The sequence below is a fragment of the Trachemys scripta genome, chromosome 3, assembly GCF_013100865.1.
Source record: "Trachemys scripta elegans isolate TJP31775 chromosome 3, CAS_Tse_1.0, whole genome shotgun sequence".
Lineage (NCBI taxonomy): Eukaryota > Metazoa > Chordata > Testudines > Emydidae > Trachemys > Trachemys scripta.
The window spans coordinates 197,656,462-197,678,489 of NC_048300.1; the positions used below are offsets into that span (position 1 = coordinate 197,656,462).

Genomic DNA, 22,028 nt, shown 5'->3' on the forward strand with positions numbered 1-22,028 from the left:
CCATTGAGACCATTTGGTGGGCAGCACGCTGATAAATCTCGGGCAGCTGCATCCCAGAGGCGCCTGCCGGGGCACACAGCTCCCTGCTAAGGCGTTGTTAGCCAGGGCACAGTGAGATGAAAGTGACTGGTCTGGCTGACAGCTGACTGCCTTGGCTCTTGGTACAGAGTGACACAGGGTGGAGATGGGCTGTCCTTGCTGTCACTTGTTGCTGCCCAAGGGCTAGAGATTTGCAGTCCTTGGTCACGGCGTAACGCTCCAGCCCGGGCAGATGGACGCCGCCAGTAACTCAGGTTTGGGATTGGGAGACTTTTTGTGCCTGCCTAGATGCTGTGTAGTTAGCTCTTTATCAGCCTCGCAACGTTGCGTGGGATGCCGCTGCTGCTGCAAAGTTCCTTTCATAGAGATTTCTCTGCCTCTTCAGTGCAGAAGCTTCTGGTCGATATCCCTCCCCATCCCCCACCCCTCAGTGCAGGCTCTTGTGTTTCGTTTGTTGTTGATCCTCTGCTAACAAAGCAAATCGGACAAAGCAATTTCTCTAATGATTTTGAAAAGGCCTGAAGCTTGGCTTGCATGAAGCTCGGGTCCTGCCAGTGCCCCTAGCCCTGGGGGCTGATCCATGACAGGAGAGAATGTAACACCTGGGTCTTGTTGCTGATTGTCCTGAAAGGAGCGTGGGAATTGTCCGCATGGATCACAGCAAGGGGTTAATCTAGACCCGTGCCTTGTTTCCAGCAGCTTCAGAGGAAGGCACCTCTTGGGAGTGGTAGTTTTGGTGGCTCATGCCCCCATTTTCTCCTATGGCTTGGGTCACCCAGCCATGATGCACCATGGCAGCACAACTAGAAGGGGGACCATGGTGTATCATGGGAGATGTAGTTTGGCCAAGGCGTCTGTTCTGTAGAGAAGCATGGGGGGCTGGGGCACTTGAACTATATCTCCCCTAAGGCCTTGGGGTGGGCATTTCTGAATCAAACTTCTGGGGTTTTGGGGAAAAAAATTAGTTTTCAGCTGAAAATTGTCATGAATAAACTGAAGTTTTCAGTAGGCAGAGGAGAATTTGCCATACCCCTGTGGTTTATATTCCTTATATATTTTTTGATCCTATCTAGTGGGTCTGTGGAGTTTCTCTTCATTTATAAAATGAGCTTTAATGATGTTGAGGATGGACAAATATCTATCTATGTCTAGTAGGTCTGAAGTTAAGCTGGGCCAGGGAAAACCTGATGTAGGGACTTTTACAATATGGCTAATGGCCAGGGCTGGCTCCAGGTTTCTGCCGCCCCAAGCGGCGGGGGTGGGGGGGAGAGGAAGCCGATTGGCAGCACTTTGGCGGCAGCTCAATCATGCTGCTTCATTCTTCGGCGGAAGTTCGGCGACGGGTCCTTCACTCCCTCTCTTCCTCTTCGGCGGCAGCTCAAAGAGGAAGAGAGGGACTGAGGGACCCGACGCCGAATTCCCGCTGAAGACCCAGCTGTGCCGCCCCAATAGCGGACGGAGTGCCGCCCCTTTGTATTGGCTGCCCCAATCACCTGCTTCCTTAGCTGGTGCCTGGAGCCGGTCTGGCTAATGGCTGTTCCCATTGTTAAGCAAGGAGGATATCCAGTGAAGGCCCCCTGTGCCATCTGCACATGGAGGTGCTCTAGTGGCTTGAACATAGAATTGGGAGCTAATATTGCCTGCGTTCTGATCCCAGCACTGCCTCTGACTCGTCCTATGGCCTCGGGCAAGTCACTTTGCCACCTGATGCCTCAGTTTCCCCATCTACAAAACGGGGATGAAGAGATTGACTTATCTCACCGGGAGCTTGGGAGGATTAATTCATTAAGGTCTGTGAAGTGTGTTGAACAAGTCAAGCACTAGATAAGGGCTAAGCCTGATTATGCAAATGAGGCTCAGCCCTCTGGATCCTGGCAAGATGCCAGTGCAGCCCCCCTGGTGGGGAAAGCTTGGATGCCCCTGAGACAAAAGAATAAAAGAGACTGCCATGCCCACAGTGTGATGCCTGTGCTTGACAGGCAATGCAGGCAGCGGACAAGCATGTCTGTCCCAGCAGGAGGGAAGAGCAAGGGGAGGGTGGAATTCTAACTATTGTCTTCCAGGCTTTTTAAGACCTGCTGTGAATTTTTGGACTCTCTTTGGCTCTGCGGAGACATGACAGAAACCGGCGTGCATTGGGGAGCACTCATCAAATCCTCAATGAAAAAACCCTGTTTACCTGCAGATATGTTGCGGGGGGGGGGGGGAGAGGATGCTTACCAGGGTTATGTGTGGAATTTTATTCTATTTGGGCTGTGAGCCTGCACCTGTCTCCATGGTATCTGAAGCCAAATGGCAAGGGTGGTGGAGCATTCAGCGGTGTCCCCTAATAATTACATAGTACGTTGACAAGGCAGTGTGGTAGGGAGCTTTTCAAACCTGCCCTCTGTGCTATAGTGCCCATCACAGGGGTGTTGTGAGGATATAAACACAGTCAAGAGTGTGAGGTGATTTGGATAACGGAGGCCATGAGATGGGATTGGGTATGCTGAACTGTGTCATAAGCCCTATACTGCAAATGGAGATTTCCCCTCTAGCTCAAGTGGCAGGGGCCTGGGATTTTGGAGCGGGAAGCTCTTGAGTTTATCCCCCGGGTTGCTCTGAAGTTTTGAGTGGCTGCAGCACAGTGACATGGGGGACTGGGGCTAATGGAGCTCAGATCTGGCCCAGGTCGGCAGGGCCTGGGAAGTGGCGCTCTCTCCAGACATGTCTGTTTGCTAGGCGCCCGCCCCGGCATCGCAGGGCTGCTGTTCCATGCCGCCGGCGCCGACTGCAGTACTCGCTACGCCCGCTAGAGGCTGCTGGCGGGAGCAGGCCCTGTGCAGCCAAGGCCTTGCCCTCCCTGCCGCTAGTAATGGGGCATCAGCTGGGTAAGGCGGCCCCAGTGGGAAGGGGGTGAAGGACGGATCCCTGGAGAGCAGCCCCCTCCCCTGCCAGGGAGGGTAGCGGGACCAGAGGGCGCTGGGGCCTGGGAGGAGTGGAGGGAACAGGGGCTGGGCCTGGGGCCTGCCTGGGAGGTGGGGGGCAGAAACCAGAGTCGTTCTGGGAGGGAGCGGCTGCCATGTACCCGGGGAAGGGGTGAGGCGTGGGGAGCGGTACTGGTGGCGGGAGAGCAGGTGGTTGCTAGGGGGGGCCAGGCCTCGTGCCAACGGATGGGAGAGGGAGGTCTGCGGAGCTGCCTGTTCGGTTGCCGGCACTGCCGACTTCGTCCTTCTGTGGCAGGTCCGCCGAGTCCCGTGCGTTTCACGGGGCCGGGTCTTTCCTAAGGCAGGATCCTGCCGGCTCTGCATGGGGGAGATCCCATGGCACTTCTTGGGACCATAGGGGTTTGCCCGGCCACCCCACGGTTTGTAGCAAGCTGTGTGCCTGGCTCTGCCTGCCAGATGCTCTCCACCCTCAGTTGCTGCGTACCAGTGGTGGGGGGGAAGTGATTTCTCTCTAGGGATATAAGCCAGTACTTTCCTGCATTGGCAGGAGCTGCTTGGGACACCGGGTGAGAGAGGGGACGGCCACAACTCTGCCTCAGGGAGGGAGAATCAACTTCATCCCATGATCAGGGCCGCTTAGGAGCGGCAGCTGGTTTGCACTGGGCTCGATCAGTGCAATCCTGCACCTGGCTGCACCCCCTTATCTAGGCAGCTCACTTTTTGGGGCTCCCTTGTGGAGAAAAAGTTGCAGCCACTTTGCTCTACTGCAACGTATCCCCCCCAACCTATGGTGGGTTTTCCTCCACGGAACATGTCTCGAAGGGTCTCCGCTTAAAAGTGATGCTGTCGAACAGGAGCTGAATTGGTATAAGACTGTAAGCTCTTTGTGACCTAGCCTGTGTCTCTGCTATATGCGTGTGCAGTGCTTAATACCCGCCCCCCCCCCGATCCCTACTGGGGACCCTCTAGGTGCTACCACAATCTGAATCAGTAATGGATCTGCTTGGCTCTTAAAAGAAATTTAAAAATGAGCTAATTGAATTCCAGTGGGACCCATTGGCTGTGTCCATCCATCTGGGGATGTCACAAGTTCATGATGCCCCTGGGGAGGAGGGAGAGAATCTGTTGTTCTTGGAAGTTAACAAAACTTACCAAGTTTTTTTCCTGATTAATATCCTTCCCCTCCCCCGCTCGGTGTTTGCACCTAGGCTCTTTTTCCTTCCCGTTAGCAGGTTTGGGGGGCTTTTAACAGCTGTCCTGCCTGCTGCTGTTCTTTAAAGGCCTCTTGAAAGCTTGTACTGTGTTTCCAAGAGGAAGGTCATGTCAGGTGATGGGGAAAGCATTAGACATCATTATGCTGTTAATATTAATGGGATCCTTGATGCATCTGCCACTCAGCCTCCTTCCCCACGATGAACAGCAGTCGTGAATCAAGGCTGCAGCTCGGTTGTACTAGCGCCTCTCCCAGGGCTTATGGGGGGGGGGAGGAAGGAGGGAAATCTGAATTAGACCTAAAAATATTCTGAAGTCGCATTTATGGAGATGAGATAATGTATGTTGAGACTGTGGGGGAGATTCCGAGCTAATGGGATGATTTACAGGAAGAGACTTGGAGATTCTAGACACATGTAGAAGAAGGGCTTGTGAACAGATGAGCCAGTATTAGGGAGCCAGCTTGGTCCCTGGTGTAACTCCAGTGAAGTCAAAGGGCCAGATTCTCAGCTGGTGTGAATGGGTGGAGCTCTGTGGCTAGTTCAGAGACTCAGACGGTGTCAGTGGTGCGCATTGTCAATGCGGAGACGAGATAAATCATGTAAAGAAGGTGTTCACTCAGAGATCCGAGACAAAGGGAATTTATTAGGAGGCTTTGAGAGATCATAAGACAGCAGTTTCAATGTGAATAGGAAACAAGGATTTATTAAGAGGCCAGATTAAAGGTACTTTGTATTGGAAAGAAAGAGAAATCGATGACTCCATCTGAAGGAAGAAGCCAGAGAGAGAGGAAGCAAGCAATTGTAAAGAGAATTACAAAAATCAATGGTGGGAAAGGCACCGAGGGACTCTTCGGAAGGGCGTGTAAAAAGTCCAAAGGGCAAGAGAGCTGCACACTCAGTCATTTACCACCATCCATGCCAGTTTCACACAGCTGCGGCAGAGAGAGCTTTTTGAGTCTCGCTACCCTTGGGATTGCAGGCAGCAGTGGCTGTAGGTTTGGCAGGCGCTGTTATTCACAATGCCGCATTTGCTCAGATGCGATGCATTCAGAAAGCGAGCGAACACATTTCAGGAAACAAAACAGGCCATGAAATCCTGGAACGCCTGAGCGGCCTTTGACTTCATGTGTTCCAGTGTGACTAGAAGCTAGTTCTCACTAGTGGCCTGTTTCTAAAAGCCAGGGGAATGAAGGTAAAATATATTGATCGCTTACATTTCAAACTTTCTGAACGCTTTACAAAGTATGTTTACAGCAGTCACTTCAGCCGCTGCTGACATGCAGCCACCTCTGGGGGGGGGGGACGGCAGCAGCTGCATAACACACAGTGCTGCTTGGAAAACAATTGTAGTATAGTGTATCTAGCAAAGGGAATTTTAGCTAGGCAAAATACCTGATCTGTAATACCAATAGCACCTCTTGTCCAAGGATCTCAAAGCACTTTGCAAATATTAATCACTTGAGCCCTGCAGTGCCCCCATTGCAGCGCAGATGGAGATGCAGAGGCACTGAGAAGTGAAGTGACTTGACCATGGGGCACAATGAGGTGTCTCAGTGGCAGAGATGGGACTAGAATCCACAAGTGTTAAATCCCCCGTGCTCCTGCCGCTAGACAACACGTGCTCAGCATAACCAAGGAAATGGGAGTGATCTGAATGATTCCCAACAGAGCCTCTTCTTTCACGGCACCAAACCAGTGAAATACCTTGTCTCCATGATCAGTTGCTCTGCCATGAGGGATACAGCAAGATCCTGAGGACCTGGGTATGGTACAAGGCCAAATTTCTAGGGCCAAATGATCCCTTTATCCCTTGCCAATCATTTAGAAACTGAGCATGTGTCTGTAGTAATGTGCAAAGAAGCAAAGCGTAACATTGATGATATCCAATGATTACAGCCCAGCAGGTGTATAATAAACACCTCTGATGTGAACGTGCTGAACGGAAACTCTTCAGTTGAATTCAGACTGGAACAGGTACAGAGAAGGGCTACTAGGATGATCCGAGGAATGGAAAACCTGTCTTATGACAGGAGACTCAAAGAGCTTGGCTTGTTTAGCCTAACCAAAAGAAGGCTGAGGGGAGATATGATTGCTCTCTACAAATATATCAGAGTAATAAATATCAGGGAGGGAGAGGAATTATTTAAGCTCCGTACCAATGTGGACACAAGAACAAATGGATATAAACTGGCCATCAGGAAGTTTAGACTTGAAATTAGACAAAGGTTTCTAACCATCAGAGGAGTGAAGTTCTAGAATAGCCTTCCAAGGGGAGCAGTGGGGGCAAAAGACATATCTGGCTTCAAGACTAAGCTTGATAAGTTTATGGAGCGAATGGTATGATGGGTTAGCCTAATTTTGGCAATTAATTGATCTTTGACTATTAGCGGTAAATGTGTCCAATGGCCTGTGATGGGATGTTAGATGGGGTGGGATCTGAGTTACTACAGAGAATTCTTTCCTGCGTGTCTGGCTGGTGAGTCTTGCCCACATGCTCAGGGTTTAGCTGATCACCGTGTTTGGGGTCGGGAAGGAATTTTCCTCCAGGGCAGATTGGCAGGGTTTTTTTGCCTTCCTCTGCAGCGTGGGGCACGGGTCACTTGCTGGAGGATTCTCTGCAACTTGAGGTCTTTAAACCACGATTTGAGGACTTCAGTGGCTCAGACACAGGTCAGGGGTTGGATACAGGAGTGGGTGGGTGAGATTCTGTGGCCTGCGTTGTGCAGGAGGTCAGACTAGGCGATCATAATGGTCCCTTCTGACCTTAAAGTCTAGGAGTCTATGAAAATGACTTGCTCTTGGGGCTGTGCTGGGAGAACCTTTGGGAAACTTCAGCTGGTGCGGAGTGCAGCCTGCATGTGGCTCAGGGAGTATTTGATGCTTAGTGTCCGTGGTCTGCACTGACTTCCAAGTGATTTTTATCAGAAGAAATTGAAGGCATTGGCATTGACCTATAAATGGTGTAAGTCCTGACTCTGCAGAGACACCATCTCTCTCCATGAGATCCCTCAACGTTTGCTATCGGGTGCTCAGACTCCTAGAATCCCCTTTTCAATGGGGGAAGGGCTGGTGGTCCAGTGGGGCCTTCCTCTCTGGAAGGGGCACCACCCTGGATTTGTTGCCCATCAGAGCACCCTGCAAGGAGTGTCTAGCCTCAAAGGGTTTTGTGGAAGGGGTGGGGTAAGCTGGATCCAGGTGGGTGGAGCGGGGAGCGTTCTATCCTAGGGCAGGACTGTGTCTTTGAGGCTACCGAACCAGCTGTGTGTGTGTGTGTGTGTGTGTGTGTGTGTGTGTGTGTAATAAGGATACAGAGCTCTTCGAGCACTGGGCATTTGATAAATGTAAACGATTTAATGTTGTGGGTTGGCTGCTCCATTGATTGCCTCAAGAATAATTTTGCAGTGCTGGGTGACTGACTGTTAAGTCCTGCCATACATTATCAGCTGGGTTGTGGTATTTCCTGTGGGCTAAGAAACACCCATCAAATAAAGGCACTTTTGACAGTGAAAACTGGCTGTGCTGACATAATAAAATCTTTCTTTCATCCTGAAGGGTTCCCGAAGGAATCAGTCTAGCACCCTGTGTGGGGTGTTGTGACAGCTGCTCATTGGTGCACAGCAACAGTTAAGGACAGGAAGTGAAGGATAATACTGTATTCAGCGGAGACTGGAGGGGGAAATTTACGAAGATTCTCCAAATTGGAATCTGATCAGGACACTGAGAGATGCTGTGGGATCAGGACTTCAGGATTCTGTCTTGTGTGCCTGGGATTGTCAACATAGGGGCCGATCCGTGCCAGTTGGGATGTTGTAGGACAGGGGTTCTCAAACTGGGGGTTGGGACCCCTCAGGGGGTCGCGAGGTCATTACATGGAGGGTCACGAGCTGTCAACCTCCACCCCAAACCCGCTTGCCTCCAGCAGTTATAATGGTGTTAAATAAATTAAACACACTTTTAAATATATTAGGGGGGTCGCACTCAGAGGCTTGTGATGTGAAAGGGGTCACCAGTAAAAAAGTTTGAGAGCCACTGTTCTAGGAGGTGTCGTTTCTTCACTAGAGAAGGGGACTGGGAGACAGGGCTCCCGGGTGCCACTCCCAGGTCTGGCACTAGCTCTCGGTGCCTTACTTTCTCCATCTGTAAAACAGGGATAGTCTTAGACAAAGACTATCTGACTTACATGGCCCCTGTCACTTTAGTGTCTGATCACCTCACAGTCTTTAATGCGTTTATCCTCTCAACGCCCCTATGAGGTAGGGCAGGGCTAGTGTCCCCCCTTGTACTGGCACAGAGAGACTGAGTGACTCACCCAAAGTCCCACATGAAGTCTGTGGAAGGGCAGGGACTTGGTCTCCCAGGTAGGCACTCTAATCACTGGCCCATCCTTCCTCTCAGTAATACCGACCTTGAGGTGTGTTGTCTGTAAGGCATAGTATCGGGGCGACTCTTTCCTGTGTTGTTTCTTGCCATGTGGATGCTTCTTCACTAGATCTGGACTGAGACACTTACCCCCCCCCCCCAAACTTCCATCGCTTTCCAAACAGCCATCAGATTGTAACATTTGGCTACCACTGATATGGAACAGATTGGGATGGGTGACCTAGAAGACAGAGATTCCATAGACCCGTGCCACCTGCTTCTTCTCTCCCCCCCCCCCCCTCAGCTATCTCATCTCCTACCCGTGAGGTTTTGTGTGTGAATACATTGGTCTTTGTGTTTTTTAAAATTCTCTTTGGTGACACCTACCAAGTTGCTCATGTTCTGCAGAAATGATTGAATGTGTTCTTGTGAAGATGTTGGACATCTTCCTTGGGAATTTGTTCCTTAATTCACTGTAGTGCCAGTATTTGCTTAGGTTGTTCCTGACCTTGCTTTCCTGCATGCAGCTTGTTTGGAGAGACAAAAGGGTGGAAGGCGTCGTGTGCGTTGAGGATACTGGGTACCTGTTTTCTCTGCAGAGCAGGCCGTGTGCAATAACAATGGAAACTTCATCACTCAGTGAACAGAGCTGAATGTGAGTGATGAATATCAACCAACCCGAGTACAATGTTTAGACAAAGAGAGAGAAATGTTTTGACAGGCAAGCTGCAAAACAGAGGTCAGGTGGGGATGCATTAATGTTGCTGTTTGAAAATAGATCTTAGCACAGAGAAAGACAGAGGGGGCAGGGAAGAGGGGACTGAGTAACTAAAGTCTACTCTCTTTCCTGTGGTACAGCAGAAGGTCAGAAGATTTAAACGAGCTTGGTTTTGCGGTCTCCTTAGATGGTTCCTTGATTAGATTTTGTGGTCTCTTTAGATGGTTCCTACTTGACTACAATATTCTATGGGATGACCCAGTACGGTTTAACTGGACCTTTGTTCAGGAAATTGACCATCCAGGCCAGCATTAGCTATCTGGTGCAGGGTCCCGTTGGCACTGATGTATTAGTGAAATTGTAATGACTCTCACCTCTTTGAGAGACACTTCCATCAGCCTGCCATTGGGACCTCTGGATGGTCAAGAATATATTATAGGGAAGAGTCCTACATTGGCAGGGAGGGTGGAGAGGGGAGGGGCTAGATGAACTAATAGGTCCATCCCTTCTCTAATTTCAATGGGTTGTATTCTGTTCCATCTGTCGCTGATTCTGTAATACATGCCGTCAATAGTAAGGGACCCACCAAACTCCTGACCGGTATGGTTGGACAGCAGATGACTTTTTTTATATGGGTGGGCACCTGTTGGATGAGGCTATCTGATTACACACCAGCATTTTGGTGCTAGGCCCAGTGATCTGGTACTTCATCTCTTGCCCATCATTTTGTGTAAATAATGATTTACTTAACTCTGTGTAATTAGTTGCTTGCTCTGTTTCTGGTTGGGTGCATTTTCTTCTGTGGCATTGGTAATACCTCTGTGGGGAGTGAATGAAGTCCTCGACTTATGCCTTTTCACTGCATGCCATGGAAGTAATGCTCTTTGCTGAGAACACCCACCCAGGTTCTGATTTCCCTTACACTTGTAAATCTGCAGTTGCCCCATGGCTTCATGACTTGCACTAGAAGAATGTGGCTCTTTCTCCCCCTCTAATGGCTGGTCCACATGAGTGGATAAGAGTCTACTACAGCTAGCAGCTGATGGAGTTACTACTTTAGCTGAAGGGATAGAAGCTCATGCTTTTAGCTTGGAAGGGTTTAGACTCCAACCATGTTGATGACCAAGGTGGGGCTTTGTTGCAGCTGTAAGGGAAGAGAGGGAGGAAATATGGGGCAATGGCACAGGGACAGACTGTGTGTGTGTGGGAAACGCTGGGGGAAAGGAGAGAGCGGAGTAGCTTTGGGGAGGAACCAGAGAAGAATGGGGAGGAAAAAATGGAGTTAAACCAAGGATAGACGCCAGAGGACAAAAAGGGAAAATGCAGAGGAAAAAAAGAAAGAAATGAGAAGAGGGCCGGGTGATGAGCGGGGGAAAGGCAGAAAAACCAGGCGAGATGCAGCAAGTGCTTTGATTCACAACGCGACGTCAGGTGAGGGGTCATCCGCTGCAAGTAGAGGCAGTTCCAATCCAGGAAGGTTGGGAACCGCTGAGCTCTTCCGAGCAATCTTCTCCACTGCCACTCGTGCATTGGCCGGCAGGGGTGGGGCTGGGGAGGGGACCGTCGCCACGAGCGGGATGAGCAAGCTGAGGGAGTCAGCAAGATGCATGTTGAGAAATGCTGCAAACTAACCTCTGGCTGCATTCAGCTGCCCTTGCTGATGCCCACTTGTCACGCCTCATATGTTGTCCCAGGAAACTTAATGAGGAGAGACCAAAGGTCTGGAGATCAGCCCTCTCTCACTGGAGGTCTCTGAGCGCGGTTCTGTTAGCGTTCTCTGTATAGCACTCAACGTTTGCCAAGTGCTTTTACTGGCAAGGAAAAACAAGCCACTGTTGGTGTTCTACTCGTCCTGCGTATTTTAGGCTGGATCCTCGATTGGGATTGGGCGTTTATATAGCGAACAAGAACGCCCAGAAGGGAGATAAAACCTCATGCTTCAGGGTTTAAGCTAATCTCTAACTAGTCGGGGTTGGGATGAGACCTCCGCGGGGGGGAAATTATTGCACCTCTGCCTGTTGCAGGGTTTATTGTACTGTCCTCTGAAGCATCTAGGCTGGCCACTGTCTGGGAGAAGACTCTGGGCTCGATGGACAGGGTCGGTTTCATGCAGCACATCTTCATTGGCATCAGTGGAGTCACGGTCGGTGTAGCTAGATGAGGATCTGGGCTGTGAGCTTTAGAGATTGAGTCTACTAGTTGCACATGCCTTTCTAAGCGAGTAAAATCCCAGCAATCCTACGAAATGGTGTCCTGCTAGTGTGCCTGTAAATTGCCTGCATTGAGGGAATTAATTTATATTTATTTCTACTTATCAAAGCCTCCCGTGTGACAGTCCCTTCTTGCCACCCTCGCTAAACAGGAGCAATGTTTATGGTTTCACGGAGGTCAGTGGCATGAGTAAAATTTACTCCTGTGAGTCAGGATGATAGGACTGGACCCTGATCATGCAGGTGTCTGTAAATGTCTCTTGTAACACATACTGAATTTAATCTGGATCGATTCTCCCCCCCCCTTTACCCCCACCCCCCCACAAAATCCACCTCCTAGTCCACCACCAACTGCATTCTCCATCTCTCCCAGCTCTAATCCCATTTAATCCCCATCCTCCCCAGGTAAACCTGGGAGAATACATAACCCTTGCAGGGTGCCCTGGAAACCAACAAATGCGGACTCCCTCGGACCAAGTGGGAAGTGAGTTCCAAGACCAAAGAACTATTGTACAGTCAGCATCTCTTCTGAGGCCAGGCCAGGATTTGCGGGGGAGGGTGGGAGGGGCTCTGTTTAATGACAGCAGATGGCATGAGCTGTGAGATTCACTTAGGGGCAAGCGAGACAGAGAGAACCCGAGGACAGCCTGTGTCCAGTCATCATTACATCTGAGCCCTGTCTCTTCTCTACCAGGAAGACTGCTTCATTAGCTAGGACCACAAATGCCTCAGCACTTGTCCTCCCCACTCCCCACCCCGTTTTCTTGGCTGAAGCGGCCGTAGCTTTTAGCTTTACTACTTCAGCTGATTGTAACAAATATGCAGCTCATGGAATTCAGGTCCTGGTCAAATCACAGGCATCCCTGCCAGCCAAAGGGAGACTGCTTTGTGAGTGACCTCCAGTGCAACCTTCTGTGCCTAACAATGTAAGAGGATCTCAGGTTGCATTGTTGCCACGGTCAGAATCTGCCTTGTGTACAACTGTGAGATGTTTTCCGCCAGAGTTCTGTGGCAGCAGCTGATCAAAGCGACTCAAAAACATGTTCTTTAAAGACAAGTGTTGTTTATTCACCCAGAGGTACATAGCAAGCAGGGGAAAGGGATTGACCAACAAAAGGCCTGTCCGTCTGGGTCTTCCCAAAATTTTAGTCTTTCTTTGCAAGTGTTGGGTAAGTTCTACTCAGCCCAGACACCTGACTGGTGGCCTTGGAGAGACCGATTGCCCCAGCCATGTTCTCCCAGTGTGTCTCTGTCAGAGACTCATCTCCAGCTATTGCTGCCCGCTGCTCCCTACCCCCCAATTCCTCTCTAGGCCAGGGTCTTTAATGGTATAGTGCCCCTATGATCCTAAGCTTGGGCCTGGGGAAGATTTAACCTGCCAGCCTGTTTGGAGCCAGGCAGGTGGGCATCCCAATTAATGGATCCCCCATCATTCCCTTAAAGACCTTGGATATTCTCGCTCACTGTACAATATCTGTCATTGTTTCATTACCTGCTTGTTTTTTCCCCAGTGGCCTTCTTTGATTTAACTCCATGCAGTCAGGCAGGATCATATCCAGTAGGTAAACTGCAGCGTTTCCCTCGTCTTCTCAGTCATGACATTTTGTGGTGGCGTTAATCTTCGTGATTCATCCCTGTGCAGGCACTCATGGCCCCGAGCAGTCGCTGAGTAATGCTATGAGTGGTGGTTGGTTTTTTTGTTAGCGGGGTACGAGTTTTCTGTCAAACATGCTTCTCCCTGGAATCTTCTCCTCTGATCCGAGCACGTCGTTGGCCCTTGACGAAGGAGGAGGACCACGGCCCTGCAGCATTGCTGAATAGCTTTTCCTTTCTTTTCCAGGTGTGTGCGGCTGCTGTGGTGCCTTGCGGCCCCGTTACAAGAGATTAGTTGACAATATCTTTCCGGAGGATCCAGAGGTAAATGAGCTTCCTGTTTTACTTCAAGCACAGTAACTTAACAGCCCCCTGCTCGCTGGAATCAGCCCCAGAGTTTTCACGTTTCTCCTGTGTGTAGGATTGCAGGATCTCACTGTCATTCAGTGATATTCACCTGCACGCCAAGAAATGCTGTTGTAGAAGAGGTGACCTTTTAAGGCTCTCTGGGTCGTACACGGAGGGTTTCATTTTCTGTAATATGCCCTTAATTTTTGTTAGAAGCATTTTGTGTTGGTACCAAAAGCCCACGCCCCTACCACCTGAGCTATAATGGCCTCTCTGGGTTTGTCTAGACTAGGATTTAACTAGATTTGCCGTTAGCTCAAGGTGATGACCACAGCTGTAAATGCTAGTCTAAACACTCCCCAAATATTTGTTTCAAGACACGGGTGTGTGTGGTTTACCCCAGGCTGAGTCCTGCCACAAACATTAGAGGAGTGTTTAGCCTAGTGTTTATGATCACGTTCGTTAACTTGAGTTAATTGCAATCATTCGCACGTCCATGGCACTGTTTGTCCCCTAATTTGGAAGTACTGGCTGCTAGTGACTTGTCTCAAACTTACTCAGTGGCAGAGCCGTGAATAGAAGGCACCAAGGACTCCTGGCTCCCAGGACCGTCCTAAACAGTAGACAACAGAGCCAGGAAGACACATCACTGCCAAGTTAAAAAGCATCTCACATTGGGTGCTTATTTCCCACAGTATGACATAAAGTCTTTGTGTGACATCTGTTCCTCCTTGTGTTTAGCTGTGACATTCTGAGTATGTTTCCCAGACTTGGAGAAGAGCCCTGTGGAAGCGCCAAAGCTTGTCGCTCTCATCCACAAAAGTTGGTCCAATAAAAGATATTACCTGCCCGACCTTGTTTCTTTGACATCTACGTCATTCGGTGGCTGATGTCACAGGTGGATGGGTGAGGACATAAACAGGGAAGCAGGAGTGGCAGAAGTGTCTCCAGATTCAAGACTCTTGTTTTCATGCTGAAGTCCTTGGCAGTACAGAATAAGGGAGGAGGAATGTTGAAAACATCTCACATGGGAACAGAATGATTTCTAAAGAAAACTGTTTTTCAAAGCTTTCCATGACACATAAGCAGCTTTCTGGGATAATTACCTGCCCACTCAGTGAAAGTGTCAATCCCCCGGCTCTCTTTGAAGATGCTGTCATCGTCCCGCTAAGAGATGTTTTTTTTCTCTCAACAACTTCGTGCCCTGGTAGAATGAAGAACTAACTGGAACAGCTCCTTTAATACGTTACAGTATAACTTTGTCTGGAGGAACAGATGAAATTTTCTTTTCCCTAAAGAGATGTTCTGCTGTTGATGTCTATAAAATAGATGTAGAATAAATGCCATGGATGGATGGGAGAACAAGATGCAAGCTAGCAGCATCCCTGGGTAACTAATTGTGACCACATGCATGCGAATATCACCAGACGCGAGTAGGAATTGAACCTAGGATGCGTGGCTGGTGGTCTCGTAATAGGATGGCAACAGCATCTTCAAAGAGAGCTGGGAGATTGACACTCATGCTGAAAAGGCAGGTAAGTATCCCAGGCTGCTCATGCAACCCCAGCAGGTGTAAACTACACAAGGTACAAGGCAGAACCAGGCCTCGTACCTTCCACCTTTGTTGCTGAAGATCACTTGGTTCTAAAGATCCTCTTTGGCAGACGGTGAAGTGGTGAGACCTTGCATTTCTACAGCATCTCCCATCTGAGGAGCTCCAAGTGCCCAACATACACCACCTGAATAGGTGACCTGAGCTCAGCACCGAGTAGCTGCCATCCATGCAAAATGTGTGTGGTTTGCCACAGCAGGAGATAAAGCTTGGGGGCAAAAGGGGCAACAGCAGAGGTGATATCTAACAGACGGGCTGCGTTTCTTTAAATAGAGTGAAGTGAATTGAATGCTGATGCAAGTTGGCGGGTTGTCAGCCTCGGAGGCAGAGGTCTCTGTTTATTCCCAGCCCGGGTTTCACAGCCACCAGTTCCTCACCAGTGTGCTTCAGGCGCGACCCTGAACTATGTAGCTAGTTCAGCTTTCGTCTAGCCAGTCCTTTGACTCTGGCCTGAGGCTGCCAGCTTGTGCTGCTGTGACGTGCGTGTTGGGAACCGCAGTGACTCCTCCACTCATTTCACATAGGCCGCTGGACAGCAGATACCTCAATGCTAACGGATACTGACAGCTGAATGTGGGGTTTCTGGCACCTTCCTCTGAATCATCAAGACTCTGGCCAGCGTCCGAGATATGAGACGCTAATTGACTAATTCGACCATTGGTCTGACCCAGTGTGACAGTTCACGTGACTTCCAGTGCTCTCGATTTCAACCTGGAGGCCGAAAGCTCCATAACCCCTTCCCTGTGCCGTTCCTTGGGAGTTGCTTTTTAAAATGCAAAGGAGATCAAACCCCGTGTCGGTCTGTTTTCCAGGATGGGCTGGTAAAAACCAACATGGAGAAGCTGACCTTCTACGCACTGTCTGCGCCGGAGAAGCTGGACCGCATCGGCGCGTACCTTTCGGAGAGGCTGATCCGAGATGTGGGCAGGCACCGATATGGGTAAGAGACAGCATGACACTGATTCACAGCGATAATTACGCCATGTGCATAAAGAGTGAGTGCCCAAAACATACTGGAGAAGGTCCAGGCAAAGACTCAATGTAGCTAATGGGATGAATCGGCATACTGAGCACTGAAATAGACACATGTCCTGGGGGACACCCAAACTACTATGTTCTCCGTTGCCTGGGCAGCTACGCACACATCACGTTACACCTAGACGATGGCATCTTGTCACCTGTGAACCTACACGTGGTGCGAGACCAGGAATTGCACTACTGTGCACACACCCCCCCCCCCCCCCGCCCTGACTCCACCCTTTCCCTGCCCCTCCCCATCCCAACCCCGTCCCCAAAGTCCCTGCCCCAACTCCGCCCCCTCCCTGCCCCTATTGGACCCCTTCTCCAAATCCCCACCCCGGCCCCGCCTCTTCTCTGAGCACGCTGCATTCCCCCTCCTCCCTCCCAGCCGTGCGAAACGGCTGTTTTGCGGCACAAGCGCTGGGCGCTACGGGGGAAAAAACGGGCACGCGGCGCGCTCAGGGGAGGAGGCGGAGGTGAGCTGGAGCGGGGGGGCGGGGTGGGGAGCTGCCGGTGGGTGCTGAGCACCCACCAATTTTTCCCCGTGGGTGCTCCAGGCCTGGAGCATGGAGTTGCACCAAGCTCAAAGTACCCATTCATCCACGCCTATGGATTTCCAAAGCACCTCTCCCTGTAGTAGCTAGAAACTGTAAGAGGCTTACAACAGCTGCGGCTTATCCAAAGTCATCCACAGCAGTGAGGGCCAGGACTGCAAAACACATCTGATTCCTGCCCACCATTGCTAGAACACTGTGCTTGGACAGGCTCGAGGAGTTTGTGGGTTGATGGGTGATTTGATGCTGGGTTACACCACAGGCTCTTAACGGATTCATTTTACATACCAAGTGTCTGAGCCTTTAGAACCTTCCCCACCCCATCTCTCACTGCAGGAGCGGAGCCCGGTTGGCTTGTTGCTTTTAGTCCTGGTGACCTGTTTCTATCCATTACTTTTTCCAAGACGCTGCTCAGGGAAAAGGGCTACAAGTAACCTTTTTTAATTTTTTTAAATGAAAACTGAGTCTCCTCCTTCCTGGTTTGTCCTGAATCACGGGCACTTGTGGCCTTCATAGGGTCCAAGGTCAGACGGGACCGTTGGGATCATCCAGTCTGCCCTCCTGCGTAACACTGGCCAGAGAACTGCCCTGAAGTAATCCCTGTTTGAATTGTGTTTTAGAAAAACATACAATCCTGGTTTTAAAAAAATGCCGGTGATGGAGAATCCCGCAGTTGTTGCAATGGTTAATTACCCTCACCGTTAAAAATGCGCACCTTATTTCTAGTCTGAAGCTTCAACTTCCAGCCATTAGATCTTGTTATGCCTCTTAAAGAACCTTCTGTTATCAAATTTCTGTTCCCCGTGTATGTACTTCTAGACTTAACCGTCTCTTTGTTAAGCTAAATCGATAGACTCAAGGAGTTCAATCACTTTAAGGCATTTTCTAATTCTTTAATTGTTCATGGGGCCCAAAGTCCGACTGTCTCTGTCGAGCCTGTTCCTTTTCCCATGCGCCTCTGTGCAGATGGAGTTCCATCGGACTGTACCGCTGGCTCCTGTGGTACATTCCTCATGAATCACACCAAACCACACTGCCCCTTTGCCTGTCCACTATATATGTAAATGGTCATCAGCCATAGGGACAGCTTCTCCGCCTCCTGGCTATTAGGTAACCATCCACCACTTTCAAAGTGCGTATATACCAGGGGTTCTCAAACTGGGGGTCGGGACGCCCCAGGGGGTCGTGAGGTTATTACATGGGGGGTCGCGAGCTGTCAACCTCCACCCCAAACCCTGCTTTGCCCCCAGCATTTATAATGGTGTTAAATATATAAAAAAGTGTTTTTAATTTATAAGGGGAGGGGGGTCACACTCAGAGGCTTGCTATGTGAAAGGGGGCACCAGTACAAAAGGTTGAGAGCCACTGGTATATACAGCTGCCACCAGTGTAAGGGAGGAGCACAGGGAGTATTTTATGCTCACTTCGCACTGGTAGCAATGAGGAGGCAAGATACATGGAAGAAGAGGCGACTTAGGCCCACAATTTGCTTTTCACATAACCATTGTATTAGCAGGAGGGTTGTAAGCAAGATGCAAGAAGTAATTCTTCCACTCTGCTCAGCACTGATAAGACCTCAACTGGGGTACTGTGTCCGGTTCTGGGCGCCACATTTCAGGAAAGCTGTGGACAAATTGGAGAGAGTCCAGAGGAGAGCAACAAAAACAATAAAAGGTCCAGGAAACCTATGAGGTTTAAAAAATTGGATTTGTTTAGACTGGAGAAGAGAAGACTGAGAGGGGATGTGAGAAGTCTTCAAGAGCGTGAAAGGTTGTTATAAAGAGAAGTGTGATAAATTGCTCTCCTTTAACCTCTGAGGACAGGACAAGAAGCAATGGGCCTAAACTACAGCAAGGGAGGTTTAGGTTGGACATTAGGAAAAACTTCCTGATTGTCAGGATGGTTAAGCCCTGGAATAAGTTGTCTAGGGAGGTTGTGGAATCTGTCATTGGAGGTTTATAAGAACACGTTGGATAAATACCTGTCAGAGATGGTCTAGATAATACGTGGTCCTGCCTCAATGCAGGGGACTGGACTAGATGGTGTATTGAGGGCCCTTCCAGTCCTACAGTTCTGTGGTTCTATTGTTGTAAGATTTCCCCCCCCAGGTACCAATTATTACCTTGTTATAGGGCTCAGATTAACATCTCTTTCTGGGGCAATATAGAATGGGACCTATTTAAGGAAGAGAAACCATATTTCATTTTTTTCCCCTTGATGTTGCAATTTTTTTTGGCTCAGCCAGTTGACTGGATTCTATATTCTCTTTCTCCGTCTATCTTTTATGTACTGCCATGTCTGCGACTTGCGTTGTTTACAAACCTAGCCCTTTGGTAGCAGAGCAGTTGCTAAGACTAGACAGCGGCTTTGATTAGAGATGGCAAGTGCTGGAAGAGTGCAGAAGGGATCACTCTTTGAAATAATGGAGAGATTCAGTCTCTTTGTCTCAGGAACAAAGCCAAGACTGACGAATGTGTCTTAACGCCACGGTGCAGTGGGAAGTTCAGTTTGGCTTTCATCCTCTGGGGAAGAGGAGGCAGAGAGGTGCTCCTAAGAAGTGAAAAAGTTGGAAAAAGCCTGCTATGCGTGAGCCACCATGACTGACAAGTCATCCCAAAGTTCTGCCTGATGTTATATACAAAGTGGCTGCTAACGGGGCTCTGCATGCTACCCAGAGGAAGGACTTGAAGAAAGTTTGACATCTGATGCCAGACTTTCTGGGCACTGTTTACCCCCTCCACCCCCCGTGGTACAGGCATGGAATTGACTTGGTGCATCGGTTAATTCCCTGCAGAAGGGCAGATCTCAAGTCTTTCTCTAATCCCTGAAATCAAGCTCAGATCACCACCAGTTGGAGTTGACATGCTTCTTCAGACCAGCATCGTGCTGTGACCTAAACTCAAAAGCAACGAATTGCGGGTTCGGAATAAACAGCCACGAGAGATCTGCAGGGTTGAGTTTGTGTTCGCTGATCTCCTGCCTTGTAAAATTAGGTTATAGTCTTTATTTCAGAGTCATTCTGCAATGGTTGGCCATGCTAGTAGCCCTGCGGGGTGACCTCTGTGATCTGATCTGTATTTTTCCTTTATAATTCTCTAGAAATTGCTTGTTTTTTGAACTCAGTTACTGGCAGGCAGCAGGTGTCGATCATCCACCAGGACTTCCCGAGTCCCATTTGGCCCTCCGGGCCACCCCTGTGTTCAGTTGTTCCCGAAACAGACTTTCCAATACTGTAATATCTGGTTCTGGACAGCAATTTTGAAATACACACAGTTGGGCTTGGTCCCGCTGTGTTCGACACCAGTGTGAATAGACATGTTTCCAATGGAGCGACACTGGTCTAATACTGGGGTAAGTGAGCACAGAATCTGGCCTGGTACCAGCTTGTCAACCACTCCCCTTCCTTATGTGCTGTTACCAGGACCCCACCTGCTCCCTGATTCCGGGGCCTTGGTATTAGCACCAGAATCCACCCTTTTGCTGCAGAACTGAGAGGCAACTGCATGAACTAAGCCTGGCCCCCTTTGGGGAGTGCAGGACAGCAGAGGGGTGTCTGTTTCTGTGGAGTAACTGGCTATCTGCTTAGGGTGACCAGATGTCCTGATTATATAGGGACAGTCCCAATTTTTGGGTCTTTTTCTTATACAGGCTCCTATTATCCCCCACCCCCTGTCCCGATTTTTTTCACATTTGCTGTCTGGGTCCCCCTATATCTACTGTAGTTTTCTCTTCCCTTCTTCCCCTGCAGGTACATGTCTGTAGCTGGCTTTGCATGTTGTATACAGTGCATCTTTCATTTACACTCCATCCACCTTTTGGGGGGGGCTTCTGCGAGTGTCTTATTAGCACAAAGGCATCTCAGACCCGCTGCCTGCATTGTAGCTCACTGTCTCCGCTTGCAGACAGACCCGTCGTAGTGGGCTAAGATCTCTGCTGCTAAGATCTCTCCGCTGATCAGCAGTTCTGCGCTGGCACTTGGCACCAGCGTGCGGATGGATTTTTACCGCTGTCTAAATCTTTAGTATTTCTGAAGGTGGGAGGTTAAAGTCTATTGAAGAGTAACTCATTTCTTCTGGCTGTGTGGGGCTCTCCGTCTCTCTCCTCTGCACATTGGGGTGTTCATATTCAAGGCTGTGCAATACGTTTCCTAGTTTCCTTTTACAAAGGGACTTGGTGCATTGACGTATTTAGCCGCTGATCGCCTGTTCGCTCTGTCCGTTGTGTCTGAGGGTGCATTTTTTTTCAGCTGCATCATCTTAACATTCAGGCAGGGCGGCGACCCGTGCGAATAGAGCCTCCATCTGCAGATTATTTTCTGCTCGTACTAGAAATTTTTGCTTGGAGAGTCTCTTCCTTTGATGCTCCTAGTTCTTCCCCCTTACAGAGCGATATGGTCATTGTTGCATGTGACCAAGGCTACCAAATCTAGGATCTTTAAGGAGCCGGGACATGAAATGTACGTTAGTTGAAGTCTTGTATCCAGGGTTGTCTTGGCTGCTCACTGGACCTCTTTGTGACACGGTCTATCCAGGTGGGACTCACTCGGCCATCCTATATCTTCCTTTCATGTGAACTCTTTCTAACTCGGAGTGAATTGGAATGGAGTTTCTTTTGTTTTTTACGCTCTTCTCCTCTCTGAAAGCCAAGGCTAATCTCTGCTGAATGAAGAGAGCCTCTCTCTAGAATAATATGAATAGTGCCCTCATCCCCAGATCCTCAGATACTTTACAAACATGAATTAAGGCTCAGGACACCCCGGGAGGCTGGTAAATATCGTCCTTCCTCTTTGACTGGAGGGAGCGGGAGCTGAAGCACAGAGATGATAAAGGAGGATGCTCTTAGGAATCGTGTTTGTTACGGTCATGCCCAGGGACACACTGAGATCAGGGCCCTGGCTAGGTGCTGTACAGACCCAGCGTAGTACATAACCTTTGCCTCTGAAGAGCTTACGATCTAAATGGAGAGGCCAGACAAAGGGTAGGGGAAAGGGGTATAATAGATGAATGGCGTGATCCGTGTGATGGTACCATGAGGTTTTTGGGAGGTGGGTGGTTGGAGTTAGGAGGGGATTAGTTAAGCGGCAAGGGAAGGGGTGAGGAAGGTGGGAAGGGGCAGGTGTGGAGTGAGTGGTGGTGAAGAGGCTGTGAAGGAGGAGGTGGGAGCAAACAGCCGATCAGCACCAGTCAAAACTGTAGCAAATCTCATCCGTGTCTGTGGCACTCGGTCTCGGCTGCTTCTGCAGCTGCTCCCCGGCTTTGTTCTCTGGCTGGCTCCTCCCAGCCCAGTTTCCTTTCCCCAATGCCTCACAGCTTGGGAGATCCCCGCAGTGCACCCCTTCCCCCCTGCTCAGCCGTGGCCTTGTGCTTAATGCTCCGGGACGAGAACCAGGTGCTCTGGGAGCTCTTCTTGGAGCTTCCACGTGCTTTCCATGGGA

The 22,028-nt window shown here is 49.7% G+C and overlaps 1 protein-coding gene across 8 annotated transcripts in view; it reads left to right on the forward strand.

Annotated features, from left to right (window-relative positions):
• The window catches only part of EFR3B (EFR3 homolog B), a 161,917-nt gene that overhangs the window by 77,267 nt on the left and 62,622 nt on the right, over positions 1 to 22,028 (forward strand). For 7 of the 8 annotated variants that reach the window (XM_034766785.1, XM_034766784.1, XM_034766786.1 and 4 more), the window contains 2 exons: positions 13,308 to 13,384; positions 15,833 to 15,960. In XM_034766785.1, coding sequence (XP_034622676.1) covers positions 13,308 to 13,384; positions 15,833 to 15,960 — 205 coding nt within the window. Of the gene's footprint in view, positions 1 to 274; positions 294 to 13,307; positions 13,385 to 15,832; positions 15,961 to 22,028 lie in introns of those variants that run through there. The other variant, XM_034766782.1, reaches the window with a different exon arrangement.